The sequence below is a fragment of the Plecotus auritus genome (assembly GCF_963455305.1).
Source record: "Plecotus auritus genome assembly, chromosome: 8".
Taxonomy (NCBI): domain Eukaryota; kingdom Metazoa; phylum Chordata; class Mammalia; order Chiroptera; family Vespertilionidae; genus Plecotus; species Plecotus auritus.
The window spans coordinates 44,834,492-44,850,768 of record NC_137782.1 but is presented as its reverse complement, the minus strand read 5'-3'; the positions used below and the strand labels follow the sequence as shown (position 1 = coordinate 44,850,768).

Genomic DNA, 16,277 nt, shown 5'->3' with positions numbered 1-16,277 from the left:
CAGATTTTATCACAGTCAATAAACCGCAGTGGTAATTTCATTCCCATTTGACATATTTACATGGAAACATTTGATTGGAGGAATTAGTAACCCTGAAAGCCTTGATAGATATGTTTTAATGATCTGTGACCTCCGCAGTCCCTCATCTGTTTATTGTTGCAACAGGCGAGAAGTCGTTCCTGTGTGACCTCTGTGGCTTCGCTGGCGGGACCCGGCACGCCCTCACCAAGCACCGCAGGCAACACACAGGTCAGTACTAGAGAGCAGTCCAGGCAGGCGCCCAGCATCGCTCCTGGTCCTCCGTGCTTGTCTGCTCAGCTTTCATAAAAGCCACTGAAAATTGTTTGAATATCCTACGATTTCAATTCATCTGTTATTATATTGTTGAAAACTAGGCCTATTCATGTTTTATGGATCAGGTGTCCTCTGTAAACTCATGGCAAACAGGAGGGAAAAGAGTTTGGCCTCCAAAGCACAGATACAGTGGGCCCTTCACTGTAGGCCTGACTCTGCCTCGGACCTTGCAGGTGGAGGACCTCGTGGGTGGAGCCAAGGTCCGTGTTCCTCTCTGGGCCCACTTTCAGTCAGTCTGCCCATCACCTCTATAACCCCGTTACCTACAGCCTCCCTGCCCCACTCTCTCTCGCCTTCCTAACCACCTAACCCTCTAGCAGCAATCTCTCAGTGAGTTTTACTGGTACATGAGGTTTGAACTTACTACTTTATCAATTTTTGCTATCAAGAGTGAATAGCAATGAAGAGGGCAACATAAGTGGATGTGGACATTGAAGGGGGTTTTGTTTTTCACAATATGCATTCTTGGTAATTTCACAAAATAAAATGATGCCTTCATTAGGAACACTTAAAGGTGAAATGTCTAAACATTTATGAAAATTGTTGACCTACTTGGTGTGCTATAATGGGTCCTATAAGTAATTATTTTAATAATTCTAAATTATATATGCCTGGGATAGTGCTGTTGTGGCATTGTCCCTTCTAATTGTCAACACAACCCTTCTGCTCTCAAAGTGATTAGCTTAGATGTTAAATTATGTGGTAACACAATTGGTAACTAAGTGTTGGACTTTTATTAAGATACCATGAGTGTGGCTGAGTTTGGCAGTTAAACTTTAAATGGCATGAAATGAAGATACATGTTGTTTGTGGTACATTTTTATTCTTGATATGTGATATTTAGAAGTTAGCTGCAGGTAGCTGTAATTATGCTACTTCTAAGGTCAATGGGAATTAATGCTAGCCATTTCTTTTAGATCTTAAGTTTACATGCTCTAGATTTCCCTGTGGGATAAGAGTCATTACTGAGCCCAAGAGAAATTTTCAGTTTTGAACATGATGTTGTAAACACGGACTTAACTTTGTAAACACAAATGTTTATGTTAAGTTTACAGTAGTGACCTGTGATCATACATTTTTAATCCAGCAACTTAAAGATTCTGCATAAGAGGTGATGAAGGAGCCCCGTGGGTGGGCATCACCCTTGCAACTGTCTCTGAGAAGCTGGAAGTATGTGTGTGGCATGGTGTGTGCGAGGATTTTATTCTCGCTGTTTTCGGTTTATTGATGACTGGTTGTTTCCGTCCCAGTGCCACTGTTGTCACCTGTCACATGCTGGGTGGCCCTGGGGAACAGGCGACCCTCCTGTGTGCTGCCTTTGCCAGCATGGGGCGCTGCTCTTCCCCCGCAGCGGGGCCGGTAATGCTGAGGCGTTTACAGGCTATCGATCTGGAAGCCGGCATGGAGCAGCACAACTTTCTATTTTATGTTGGGTCCAGGGGCTCCTTATTACTTTGCTATTAACTTCATACCGTATAGGACAATGTCTCCCAGACAGAGCATCTGTCTTTTTGGCACTTACCTGCCACTGTGGCACAAATCACACATGATTCTTTAATACCAGAGTCAGTTCTTAAGACTGTACACTTCAGCCAAACAGCTTAGTGTAACTCAGTCTAGGTCCTTAGCTTTTACACTGGATTTAAAAATTTAAGCAACATTCAGCTTATTTTTCCCCAAGGCTGGAATTGTATAGTGCATTTGAAATCTATGTTTTTCTGCTGTGTTCCTCTTGGATATGGTTTACCTTTTTACCACAGACTGCCCACGCAATTACACTCCACTTTGAAAGGACAGGTATCAAAGGTGTTCCAAATGGTGGAAATAACCGCCCCCCCCCCGCCCCCCCCCCCCCCCCCCCCCGCCGCCAATCCAATTGCCTGGCGGGCTGACACAGAACATCTTTCAACCCAAGGTTTACTTTCACCCCCTGTCAGAGAGCCCTTTCATTCAAGCACAGGAGCAACCCTCTCAAGTGGTTGGAGTGGTGGCTAGCTTCAACCACCCCCTACCACCCCCACCCAGCCTTCGGGGGAATGGATGCCAAATGTGAGCTTCCTGGTGGCGTGGCAGCCTGCGTGACAGTCACCTGAGGGCCCGCCCCGTGCTCAGGCCTTCTGGTGCCCCCTCATCTTTCCTTGACTCTATCAGAGGAACTGAAGAGGCAGAATATTCCTTCCTGGTTATTTTGGCCAAAATTATTGCACATAAAAGTGTGACCCCAGCTGGTTTGGCTCAGTACATAGAGCATTGGCCTGCGGACTAAAGGGTCCCAGGTTTGATTCTGGTCAAGGGTACATGCTAGAGTTGCAGGCTTAATCCCCTGTAGGGGCGTGCAGAAGGCAGCCGATAAATGATTCTCTCTCATTATTGATGTTTCTGTCTCTCTCTCCCCTCTCTCTTCGTCTCTGAAGTCAATAAAAAATATATAAAAAAAGAAAGAAAAGTGTGTAATATTAAGGAAAATAGGAGGAAAGGAAATGTCACCTTTGTTCTGCTTTTTGAATAGGATGTATCCAGGTAGCCCTATTTTCAAGAGTAGTTAATGTCTTGCTTATAGACGTTGTCATATGTCTGGCTGTAGAATGACAATGGATTTAGAAGGACTGGCCCCAGTAGACCAAATAAACTTGATCAGTCCATCTGAAGTTTTTTCTTAATAAGTGTGCACATCTCTTCATATAGCACCTATCTTATTTCCACCAGTAACAAATATCAGTGAACTGAAATTCTTATTTAAAATTTGTAAGGTTTGCTTTCAGATTTTACTCTATAGAAGTTGAGTTAATTTTCTTGGTTATATATTGAAACTAACAAACAAGAAAGTTCTTTATTTCTGAAGTGTATTTCCTGAAAATATTTCCTGAAGAAATCATTTCTGGCTTAAAAAACACACAGGAGTGTTGAACATGTCATAAAATTAATGAGTTACAAATTAACTATTGTGTGCAGACTTGAATAAACTGCAGTTTGCATAAATGTACAACAAGTTATCCTCCATTATGAGCCTACTATGAAGACATGCTTGAGCCTGCCTTTACTTACTGGTCATAGCATAGTATTCATGTAGCTTATTTTGGTACATTATATATTTTTATCTGTCAGCCTGTATATAATTCAAATTTTCTTAATATTATACATTTTTATATATACTGTTGTCAAGTTAAATATGAAATAACAATTTACAGTTTATTGCAGTGATTTTCAACCTGCATGCCATAAGAATTTTTAAAACATGCAATATCTGACTATTTTAGTCAGGGGCACTGACCTCTTTTCCTTAGATTGTCCAAAAAAAAAAAAAAAATATATATATATATATATATATATATATATATATATATATGGCAACAGCCAACACAACAATAGCCATCTGCTATAAATGAATCAAAATTTTACCTGTTTTTTTGTCAGATCAGCAAAAAATATTTATATTTTTGGCATGCCACAGAATTTTAGTCATTTGTTCATGTATGTCATGAGCTGAAAAGGTTCAAATAACTGGTTTATTGCAATATATTGCTAGCTTAATGTGAACTTCAGATTAATAGAGTTATAGAGAATATAAATGACATTATTCTTTAAAAGTGTTTTTAAATTTAACTTGTATGACATAAAAATGCCATAAAATTTAAATGAAATAAGCTATATTTATGTTTTTTAAGTGCTTATGTTTAACCTCCAAACCAAGAACATTAACTTTGAAGAATTTAGATGACCTTCAATTTATACCACTGATTCAGGCAATGAATCTGTAATATCACCCTTTTCTCCCCATGATTCCTATCAAATTCATAACAAATAGATAAAGCCGTCTACCAAGGTTACTAGAACAAATAAGTTATTGAGTCATGATGCCAACAGATTTTCAAACTTAGGTTGCATGGAATAAGGAAATATCAGAATATAGTTGTGAATTTGTTTAATTTAAAAAATATCTTTAAATTGTTTGGCCATTTAGATTTATTGTATTAAAATTGGAAGATTTGTACTACCTAACTTGAAGGCTTATTATGTAGCTACAATAATTATGACAGTATTGTATTGGCACGCAGATAGATCATTGGAACAAAATAGATTTTGCATGTTTTGTCAATTGTTTTTGACCAGTGTACAATATTTAGAGATAAATCTAACAATGGATGTGCAAACCTCTACATTGGCAACTTCAAAATACTGCCCCGAGAAATTAAAGGAGTGGATAGAGTGATGTACCATCTTCATGGATTGGAAGACTCAGTTTTGTTAAGATTTCATGTCCTCCCACATTGATCATTTCAGATCTCCATTAGGCTTTTCTTTTTAAAAGAAATGGGGAATCTGATGTTAAAACTCAATATGGAAGTGCAATAGTCTGAAATAATGAAAAGTTTGAGAAAGATGAATAAACTTGAGGACTTATGCTGTCTGACTTCATGACTTAATATAAAGGTGTACTAATCAAGTCATTCTGACATTAGCATCAAGGTAGACAAATAATCAAAGAAATAGAGTAGAGATTGTAGAGCAGACCCACACCTATATGATCAGCATTGGCTATCCATATGCAATAAAAATGAACTTTGATTCATACATCACACCATATATAAAAATTTACTCAAAATGATCATAATCTAAATATAAAACCTAAAAATATAAAAATTCCAGAGGAATCTTTGTGACCATAGATTATCAAATAATTATTCAATATCACATGGGAAGCCTGATTCAGAAATGAAAAATATCGTAACTTGAAAAATCATACATTGATGTATTTAAAACTTCTCTTCCAAAGACCCTGAAAAGAATGAAAGACAAGCCACATACATGGGGAAAAATACATGTAAATCACAAATCTTATAAAGGATATGTATTTTTAATTTATAAAGAACTCTAAAAACACAATTATAACATACCCAATTTGAAAAGGTCAAAATATTTGAACAGGCATTTCACCAAAGAATATAAATGTATGGTAAGTACACACATGAAAAGATCCTCAGCATCATTAGAGAAACAGATTCAAAGAACTGGTCACACCATATGTCCGTGATGATGTGGAGCAAAAGCAACTCTTGTACATACCTGCTAGGAATGTAAAATGGTCAAACCACTTCAGAAAACAGTTTAGCAATGCTTCACAAAATTAATGTACCTACTCTAGGACCTAGTCATCTGACTCCTAGATATATACCCAAGAGAGAAGGACTGTAGGCCCAAGCAGAGACTTGCTCATGAAGATTCAGAATTGCTTCATTTGTCATACTCCAAAATGAAATGAACTCTTATGTCCTTCGGTGGATGAACGGATGAATATCCCATATTACCTCTCAAATGAAAGCAAAACCTGCTATTGTCATGACAATGAATTTTTGTATAAATCAGTTAGTATAATTGAGTTGTCGACAGCAATTAAGAAGCTGAGAACAGTTAGTCATGTTGACCCCAGTTGACCACTTGATTGGAATCTTGTAGATGGTATTTATTGTAAGGACAAATGGCTAAAAGAGTAAAAAAATCCCTCTCAATCCCAAGATTTTTATTGTGCTTTGTATATGGTCTTTTGTTTTTCAAGAATAAATAAAATATTTCCTGGTAGGATCTGCTAAAGAATATCTTGATGTTAAATTCACTGTTAATTATCTTAGGCAAGCTATAGGTTTGTCTCTACTGGAAGTGGGACCTGGGTGAGATGCATTGCTGTGTGAGAGGACTGCAGTAATCATTGGTTAGGCAGTCCTGTCACAATAATGATAAAAATCACAAGTCATTGAGATCCCTGCTAAATGCTGGACACATGCTTTGTATTCTTTTATTATTATTATTAAAAATTTTTAATATTAACACTATTGCAGATGTCCCCATTCTCCCCTCTTTTGCCCACCTCCACCCACTCCCACCTCCTCCTCCTTTGGCCTTCACCACAGCATGTCTGTGTCCGTGGGTATGCATATACATTCTTTAGCTAATTCCTTCACCTCTTTATCCAGTCATCCCATTCCTCTCCCCTCTGGTACCCACCAGTCTGTTCCATGTATTCATGCTTCTGGTTCCATTTTGTTCATCAGTTTATTTTGTTTAACCCTCACAATTACCCTGCTTGTTTGGTGGTATTACCCTCCTGTTCTTGCTCAGGGGAATTATGGCAAAACCTGGATTAGGAAACCAGTCTGGCTTCTAACTGCTACCCTGGCTGCAGAGGCAGGTGAGATGTGTGTGCATTAGTTAAATGTTATGCACTTATTGTCAGGAGGATACATTCCAAGATCCTGAGCAATGTCTGAAACTATGGATAGTACCAAGCCCTACATTACTATACACATATCCTTCTATCAAATAAAGAGGGAATATGCTAATTGACTGCCACACCCTCACAAGATGGCAGCACACACAGCCCCCTCAGCCCTGCCTCATCCAGCCAGAATCCCCCAGTCCCCTGAGCCCCGCTGAGGGGCGGCAGGCGCCACGCGCCTCATCCAGCCAGAGTCCCCCAATCCCCTCAGCCCCACCGGGGGGCGGCAGGTGCCGTGCGCCTCATCCAGCCGGAGTCCCCCAGTCCCCTCAGCCCCGCCTCATCCAGCCTCAGTCCCCCAGTCCCCTTAGCCCTGCAGGGGAAGGCAGTTGGGGGCGATCAGGCGGCAGGGGAGGGCAGTTGGAGGCAATCGGAACAGCAGGAGAGGGCAGTTGGGTCGATAATGCTGGCAGGGGAGCAGTTAGGTGTCCATCAGGCTGGCAGGGGAGCTGTTAGGGGGCTATCAGGCTGGCAGGCAGAGTGGTTGGAGCAATCAGGCAGGTAGGCAGGCGAGTGGTTAGGAGCCAGCAGTCCTGGATTGTGAGAGGGATGTCCGACTGCCGTTTAGGCCCGATCCCTGTGTGATTGCCCCAACCACCCTGTGGGATCAGGCCTCAACTGGCAGTCGGACATCCCCCGAGGGGTCCCAGATTGGAGAGGGTGCAGGCTGGGTTGAGGGACACCGCGCCCTCCCCCCCCCCCCCCCACCACCGTGCATGAATTTTGTGCACTGGGCCTCTAGTATCTATGATAAAGTTTAATTTATAAATTAATTTCAGTAAGAGATTAGCAATAATAAAATAGAACAATTATAACAATATACTGCACTAAAGGCTATGTGAATGTGGTCTCTCCCTCAGAATATTTGATTGCACTGTATTCACCCATCTTGGGATGATGTTAGATGAGACAGTGCAGATGGGATGAGATGGAGTGAGGAGAAGGATGCAACTCTGTGACATAGTGTTAGGCTACTGTTGACCTTTGACTTTATGTCAGAAGGAGGATCATCTGCTCTGTAACATGTCCATGGTTGGGTGTCAGGAGCAGGGAAATTCAATATTTTCAGACCATGGTTGATCAAGGGTACCTGAAACCTGCAAGTGAAACAGCAGCTAAGCGGGGATGGCTGTACATAATCAACCTGTCATACTCAGAATTTCTGGGACCAGTTTCTGTTGAGAAGGGCAGTACTTACATTATATCTTCTGGGGAAGAGGTGGTGAGGATTTCTCTAGTTCATCGCTGTCCAATCAACCTGTAATGTGAGCTACATGTGTCATTTTTAGTTTCCTGGTAAGCACATTGAAAAAAGAAAAAGTAACAGGTGAAATTACCTTTTAAATAGTTAATTTAACCAAATACACCCAACTTATCATCTCAGTATTGTATCAGTATAACTGTTATCAACACTTCATTATGTTTTGTTGCAGGAGCTTGAAATTGGTGTGTGTATTGACACTTCTACTAGCACATGGCCACTCAGAGGTTCAGTTTTCATCTAAGGCCACAATCTGTGTTTACATTGATAAACTCTCCTTCACAATGTATTCACATTCCCAAACTGCCCCAGATAGACTTACACATTCTTTCAATAAGTGAATCCAGTATCAGTTTTAAATTTATATTAATTAAAGTTAAATACCACGTTTCACATGCTCACTAGCCAGTGTAGCTAGTGGAACTAAAAACTGATGAGACTCGGTGATTTCTTCGAATGCGTGTGTGGAGGAGGCGTGAGTAAAGGAGAGAAAGTTGCCCATCGAAGGGCAGCCATGCGTCCTGTGTGAGGCCCTGAGCCCGCTTGTGGGTGAGACGTATGTGTGGATAGATCTGTTATATCTACCTGGGAGATAGAGTTTAAGAGCTAGTGAATACCAGTGTGAATGTTTCTTTGAAGCCTCTGTTCCTTTTATTCCATTTAATGAAAGGTAATTTCCCTTCACTTTTAACAGTATTTTCTTTGGTACCAATGTATAGCTTTATTTTATTATTTTTTTCAGATTTACCTTTAAGATTATAATAAGTTTGGTACTATATATTCATTGAGATTTTTATAATGACTCTAAGGTAACAGTTTGTCAAATGACTTCAAATACAGTGCTAGGCCAGAGCTAAAATTAAAATTCCTGTCTGTAAGTTAAATGTGAACTATAGATTGTGTACCATTCTTGCATTCCAATAGAGAAATAAAAATTGGGGCTGTCTTCTTTCTAACTCTGAGAATAAATTTTAAATGTCCCAAACATGTGTAGCATTGAACTATACTCTTAAAATTTCCTAGAAATAAGTTTCTTCTTAATTGTTAATAACAGGTTTAGCCCTTCATTTCCAATATTTATGATTATTCATGTACAACACTTCTTGATGTGTTACAGGGGAAAAGCCTTTCAAATGTGACGAGTGTAACTTTGCCTCCACAACCCAGTCTCACCTGACTCGGCACAAGCGGGTGCACACGGGAGAGAAGCCCTACCGGTGCCCCTGGTGTGACTACAGGTAAGGACTCTTTCTGACCAGGTAGAGCACTTGGGTCGCCACCAGGGGTTAAAACCCTCTTAAAAGTTACAGAACAGTGTCTCTGGTCAGCATGAATTAGTACAGTTGAAAGCATCATTCACTAGTTAGGGAATTTAATTCACCACCTAATTTTAGTGACTTTTGAAAATAATAAAATTCTTTCCCATTTTCTATAATCTTTACATTTAGGATTTATAATCCTTTGGTACACCTGGATTTCAAGTGATTTAATTTCTTGGCCAAAGTAAGGAACCATTTCACTTAAACAGTCATTCAGTGCATATGGCTTCTTATCTGCTATGAGTGAAGCACTCAGGCAATGGAGATAGCATTAGAAAGGCTTCCTACCTTTAAGGGTGTTGTAGCGTAATAAGTGACCTGTAATGTTCAGAAGTCATTTCAATACAGAGGCCCTGGGTAAATACAGAAGCTAGAGCAGTTTATGGAGAAGGAACATGTTTGGCCAGAATGAGTCCTCCTATCGGAGCAAGCATTTCAGCCGGTTTAGAAGATTGGTCAATTTCAGACACGTTTATGCTCTACAAGCAATCAGGAGGTATTGACAGAGTAACGTTTTTATGTTCAAGGTATGTTGGAGGTCTATGTGTGCTTGTGAGGTCCATATGACAAAGGACCCTGCCCTGTTGCAGAGTTGTGGTCAGCGGCAGCAAAGTAGAGATGCAGAGAAGTGGGAGAGATTCAGAAAGTGGAGTCATCCTCTGTGACCAGGTGTGTGTAGGAACAGAGGGCAGAGGGACAATAAGATGGGGATGACGTTGCACCTGGAGCCTGTGAGTGAAGTCAGCACTCTTGAGGTGTCTGTGAGACACCACAGGGTGTGCAGGCAGCGAGTGACATCTACCTTAGGAGCTTAGCCAGCAAACTGTAGCGTGAATCGTAGTGGGAGGGCCTTCTTCATGCTGGAGCAGAAGCTCTTGTGGTGCCTGTTACACTTGCTGAGAATGGTTCTTCCAGCACAGTCGCCTTTGTTAAATACTATAATCTGTACCTTAAACCTGATGCCCTCTTTATTTTTATTTATTTTTTTAAGTTTAAATTCTTCAATGTATTACATAAGTCCCCTTTTCCCCCATTGACCTCTCCCTGCCCCACCTGACCCCCAGCACATGCCCTCACCTTCCCTCCCGCCCCCTGTCTGTGTCCATTGGTTATGCTCATTTGCATGCATACAAGTCCTTTGGTTGATCTCCTACCCCCTCACCCTCCCACCTTCCCTCATAGGTTGGACAGTCTATTCGATGCTTCTATGACTCTGGATCTGAAACCCTCTTTAAAAGACTGGTTTTTGTATGTCTCTTGATGTAGCTTGTGCATTCAGTAAATATATTGCCATAATCTTTATTATTATCATCATTATTGCATTAAGTTTTATTTTAGAGGTCATCTAATAGTACAGAGATATTACAGATATATTTCATTCATTAATTATTCATTCTTTCAACATTTTATGAGTTCCATCTTTGCTGAACACTAGATTGGTTGGTGTTTCTTGGAAATTTGGTAAAATGGTGATCCTATTAGAGGTAGTCACAGAAATTTTAAGATGCTTATAACTTGAGTTCTTAAAAAATAAATGTTGTTGGAGGCTCTTTTTTCTTATTAAAGAGGTCATACCATGTAGTTGCCTTCCCTATAAAACACAAAAAAGAAATTAGAAAGTTATAAAAATTTCCCTTAATTATCACTCCTACTGTTAGGATTATATCTTTTTAGTCTGTACTCTATGCATAAGGTTTGAGTTGTTGTTTGGGGCTTTTCTGTTTCTTTCATTGTAAATTTTATATTTCACATTTAAATTGTAACTACCCTTATGTTTAATTTATCTTGCATAACTACGGTTTTGAAGCTGTTTTTTTTTTTTTTTTTTTTTTTTTAAGTAGCAGAACTATTATTTCAAACAAGGTCTTGTACAGACCCCATATATATTGGGAAAATGGGAAAATATTGGGTGAGGATTAAAAGAGAAAAAAAAAAGACCTATCTAGATTTTTTGCTTATCCATGTTTGTTTGTTTTTTAAAGAAATTGCTAGAAGTATGATTTAAGGATTTTGATAGTATTACTACAAAGGCTGGAATTGAATTTTGTTTTGCTGATTAGGACTGTGCTTTAGTCAACTCTTAAGTCTTTATTTGCATAAATATATTTCAAAATATTTCAGGTTTCCTCTTTAAAATTATGTTATACCTTTGCTAAGGTTGAGGTTGTATTACTTTTCCCTATCCATGTGATCTCCCTGAAATAGCATCACTTCCACTGAGACATGCACTTGAGCCAGCAGGACCCATCTCTGTTAGCTGTGTTAGACCTCTATGTGCACGCAGTGAAAAGGGGATGTGTTTTCTAAGAATACCGTGCCTGTCCCATTAATCAGTACTCAGGACATTGAAATCTAGTCATATCTACCACATTTCCTTTTGAAATGCTTACAATCCCTGATAAAAGGGTGATTTTATATTTAAAAATTTTAAATAATTGTTATTGAAAGAATAGTTTGAACAATTTTTGTTCATTCGAGTTTATTATTCTGTGTACATATGATTAGGTTTGCTTTAGTGAACAAAAGTACAGAAAACTTGCAAATATATGAATGCTTCTGAAGTTAGGGATTATGAATGAAATGTGGAATTTACAACAGATACCTTTGTTTTCTTGTTGATAAGCAAAAGATTTAAAAATGAGCAGATAATTAAGTTCAAAATGATTGTTTTGGTTGCATAGTATAAAAAAATGCTTACCATACTTACCTCACAACAATAAGAAAACATCTTCTCTCACAGGATCAAGTAAATTTGAATATATATGATTTTTGTAGAATGAAAATATCTATAAGATGAACACATTTGCTAAGAAGATTAGGTCATATTTGTGTTATTGGTACCTTTCCATAATAGTTTATTACTTAAAATATTTAATTTTTCCCACTTAGATTCTTATTTGCTTACTATAGATACATAGAAGTGATTCCTATAGAGTATCCTTATCTTTGCCATTATTAACACCTATTTTCAGGTAAGTAACCATCATTAGAAATTGCAGTATTATTTAAATTTCATTTGAAAATATATTTTTTCATTTTACAAATTGAACATTAGTGCACAAATACTACCGTTAGTAGTAATAACTATTTATGAAAAATGCGGATATAGATTTGTTTACAAAAGAATTTTATAATTGGTCTTTTGAACCTGGGGCTATTTTTCAAGTTTGCATTATTAATTTAGGCAATGACATTTCATTCTATTTAGATGTAAACATGTACCCCTTTCCTAAGCTTTTACTGTCTAAAATATTCAAACATCTAATCAATTACAACTCAGTATATTTTATCATTACTCCAAAATTTTTTCACCATTAATTATTATTCATTATAATTTCAAAGCATAAATTGAGATTCATAGCAACTGTCCTATATTATTTATGCAGCAAATTCATTAGATTTGTTTCTACATTAAAATGGAAGCAATCTAACATTTTCTATATTTTTATTTCCCTTTGCTATGTATTGTCACTTCTATATTAATGAGAAATAGAAAAGCTTTAATATGTTATAAGTACCCTCTCTAATAATGTGAATCTGTTTCACTGTAGATTTATTAATATCAAACTGTACACTATTTCACCGAGGGCACTGACTTTCACATAATAGTAGGTGGCCCTAATTGGACTTTCTTTTACATGAATAATCTTCTCATTGGCTTCCATTTTTTATTTAGTATTTATGGGGGAAATACAATAAATGCATATTAAATGGCAAATGACTGAGAAGTCACAAAAAGCACAAATTACTACCTGCAGTATTAAAAATATTAAGGATAATTCTATGCTGCACTTTGTCATTTTGTAAATTAAAGAAAACTAAAATTTCAAGCCAAATTCTGGCCATTTGATCCTTTATTTATTGTATCCACTTTGATTGACCTTGGAGTAACCTCATCTCTTTAAGACTCTGCTTTGGGTCAGATTTTTCTCAACTACATAACAGCCTTAGTACTTCCAACCATACATACACTCTTTTAAAAGTTTTTTGTTTGTTTGTTTGTTTTACTATTTTCCTTTTCATTTTATTCACTAATTTTATTCTCATTTTAATTACTTGAAATTATAACCCCAAATGGAAATATATTATATAGCTGAGGAATAAAATCTATAATTCCTGCCCCATATTAAAGGTTTACTTTATTGTTTTGCTAAACTTGTAGGAAATACTCCTTAGTTTTTTTCCCTTACTTTTTTGTTTTACTTAGCTCTTGACCATTGTATACCATAGAACTCATTGATACTAGTTTTTGATCTCATGAACAATATTCTTTCCTTTTTTGGGTGAGTGTAACATTGAATCCAGGTGTGGTATCCAAATAGAAATTTGCTTTTTGTGATACTTTCTAACATCTAAATATTTTGTCTAGTATTTTTTATAATTGAATTCAATAGGTTTTCACACATATAAGTGCCATAGGTAGAATTAGCTGTTCGTCACAACTATTTGTGTCCTAGAAATGTTTTGTCAAACGATACTTTTAATTTGATTGAATTTTATCTTAACTTTGCATGGTGCTGGAAGCATTTTGGAGGTAGTTCTAAGATGTAATACCAGAAAACTGTGCTTGTAAAAATTCTTTACTTCCCTTTTAAAAGTTTGTATTACTTTCTCAAACATATATTTCTATAAAGTGTTTTAGTTATGAAAATTTTGCAGGTCTTAGATAATGTGCATTTTAATTTGCCGTGTGAACATCTTATGTGTCTTATGCGTGAGGCTGTAAGGTCAGCTGTTTTAGGGGTTGTGGCAGCAAGAATTCAGTGTGCAGTGGGATCTGTGTCCTTGTCTGCCAGGGTGTCATCAGCATCCTGAGCTAGGGAGAAGGACTCCACAGGGGAGACTTTCTGCTTTTGGGTGATCTCTTTAGAGAGTTTCAGTTTTCCTTTGGCTTCCTGTGCCGGCAGGTCCCCAGGTTGTACTAGGGGAAACAGTGGATAGAACAAACTTGCATTTGGCCAAATAATTACAAGGAGGAAAAATGGGTGTTTGTCTGGGGAGTAGAGCATCATAGATACCAAGGTAGAGAAGTGAAATCATATATACAAACAGCACCCATTTCTTGTTCTGAAGAGTCAGAGGTAGCATTTATTTCTTTTGGGTAATCAAATGATGCCTCAAGCCTAGTTATATCAGAATAAACTTTAAATCATACTATTTTATCAGCAAAATAAGCCAGAGATAGGCTAATACTGCATGATACCATTTATATGTAGAATCTTAAAAATAAAATTAATAAAAGGTTAAACTCATAGAAACAGGAACAGAAATGTGGTTGTCAGGGGCTGGGGTAGGAAATCGGTGTTCCGACTCTAAGCTCTGAGATGGACAGGTCTGAGGGTCTAACAGCAGCATGGTGACTGTGGTTGTTAACACTTGTAAAATCTAAATTAGCTGGGAGAGTAGTACTCCAGTGCCCCCAGCCCCCAACAACAACAAAAAAAGATAAATTAAAAAACACACACTATTTTTGTCATTTAAAGTGCAAGTCAATACTATTTTATTTATCTCAATTATATCATCTCTTTATATTCTACTCTATTGTAACTGCTAATCCAGTTAGCAGAATAAAAAAACAAATGTGATAGCCTAAAAATCCAGTTACTTTGCAAACCATGATGATTCCAAGGCTGTCTTCAGATTGTGGAGTTTCTTTTTGAAGGCAGTGTGTCCGTGTGTGGTGTGGGCAGTACCTGCTCCTGAACTGCCCCTCCTGCTCTCCCCGCCACAGTTCATCCAGCCACAGGCAGGTGTCAGTGTGGCGGTGCTGAGGGAAGCTGGTTTGGTCATTGAAGCAGAGATGCTGCCTCTGAGGGGCTGCTGGCATGTATCAAGGTGACACTGTGGAGTTGGGCTGTCTTTCTAGTGGAGTGTTGTTTCCGGTAAGTTTAGGTTGGATTTTTTGAGAGTGTCCCTTACAAAATGACATAATTGTATCTTCAGGTTTTCTATAATGAATTATGAAAGTAGTTGTTTGTAAATGTATTCCCCCCCCCCCGAATGTTTCTATGTTTCAGCAGAAATTGGATTCTTTCTGAATAAGTATCTTCTCATTTTCTCTGACCATTTCTTTAGTGAATTTCATTTTGAATCTAATCATGGTTTTGATTTGGTTCTGTTTTCCATACTGTGTGTGTCTAATTGATTGTCATACATAACATGTCTTACCCATACTTTTCTTTTGTATTCTGTAACACCCAAGCACATGGGCTTCTTAAAACTTTGGTTTCAGCCTGACAGTTTGTCCTGACACAGCACATGTTTGTCAGGCCTTTAGTTAATGTTGGTAAATGCTCATCTAACAAAACTCATTTAAGTAAAAAGAATTTGTAGAATTGAAAACAAATAGATTCCATAGCATTAAAAATTGCTAATTGGTTCAGATATTTTTAAAAGGATAAAAAATCTAAGATAATTCCTTTTGTTTATCAGAAGAAGTAAGTTGTTTTGTTGGTTGATGGAGCTGAAATAAGCTTTGGGATCACAGATTAATTAGGAGACCCATTTGAACACAAAGTGACCACACACTCCCTGTGCTATCTCTTAAAGTAGAAGCAGATAAACATGTTTATTTAACCTGCTCTCCTCGAATCCCAGATCCAGTCATTATAAAAGGACCAAAGCTATCTTTGGGGATGGTCTTTCTACAAGGAATTACTATGGACAGTCCCTTGGGTGGTAGTTAGATATATCTGTATATATTATGTTAGAATGGAAGGCCTTAGAGATGAAAAAAAAATAGAAAATATTTTTTTTGGGCAATAGTCTGTTGCATAATAAGTTATTCCTCAGACACTAGAGCTATTATCACACAACAAAACACTTGACTGTGTAACTATCTATATCTCCTGGCATTGGAGGCTCCTGCCATGTGCTCGTTAGGAAAGCTTTGTCATTGCCAGGAGGGCTGGCAGCAGTGAGTGAAAGTCAGGCTCGCCCTTTCCTGTGTGTGTGGGATTCACCCCTGGGCTGTGGGTGTGGAAGATAACAAAGCAGAATAAAGTAGATTTGAAGTAAATCAGAGCATGTGACCAGTTGTCATTAGTTCATTGAGAATGCAATATATTTGTTA

At 37.9% G+C, this 16,277-nt stretch overlaps 1 protein-coding gene across 1 annotated transcript in view; it reads left to right on the top strand.

Moving 5' to 3' along the window:
- The window catches only part of ZNF407 (zinc finger protein 407), a 403,634-nt gene that overhangs the window by 258,369 nt on the left and 128,988 nt on the right, over positions 1-16,277 (top strand). The window contains exons 6-7 of the mRNA XM_080683401.1: positions 166-249; positions 9,004-9,124. Coding sequence (XP_080539527.1) covers positions 166-249; positions 9,004-9,124 — 205 coding nt within the window. The remainder of the gene's footprint in view (positions 1-165; positions 250-9,003; positions 9,125-16,277) is intronic.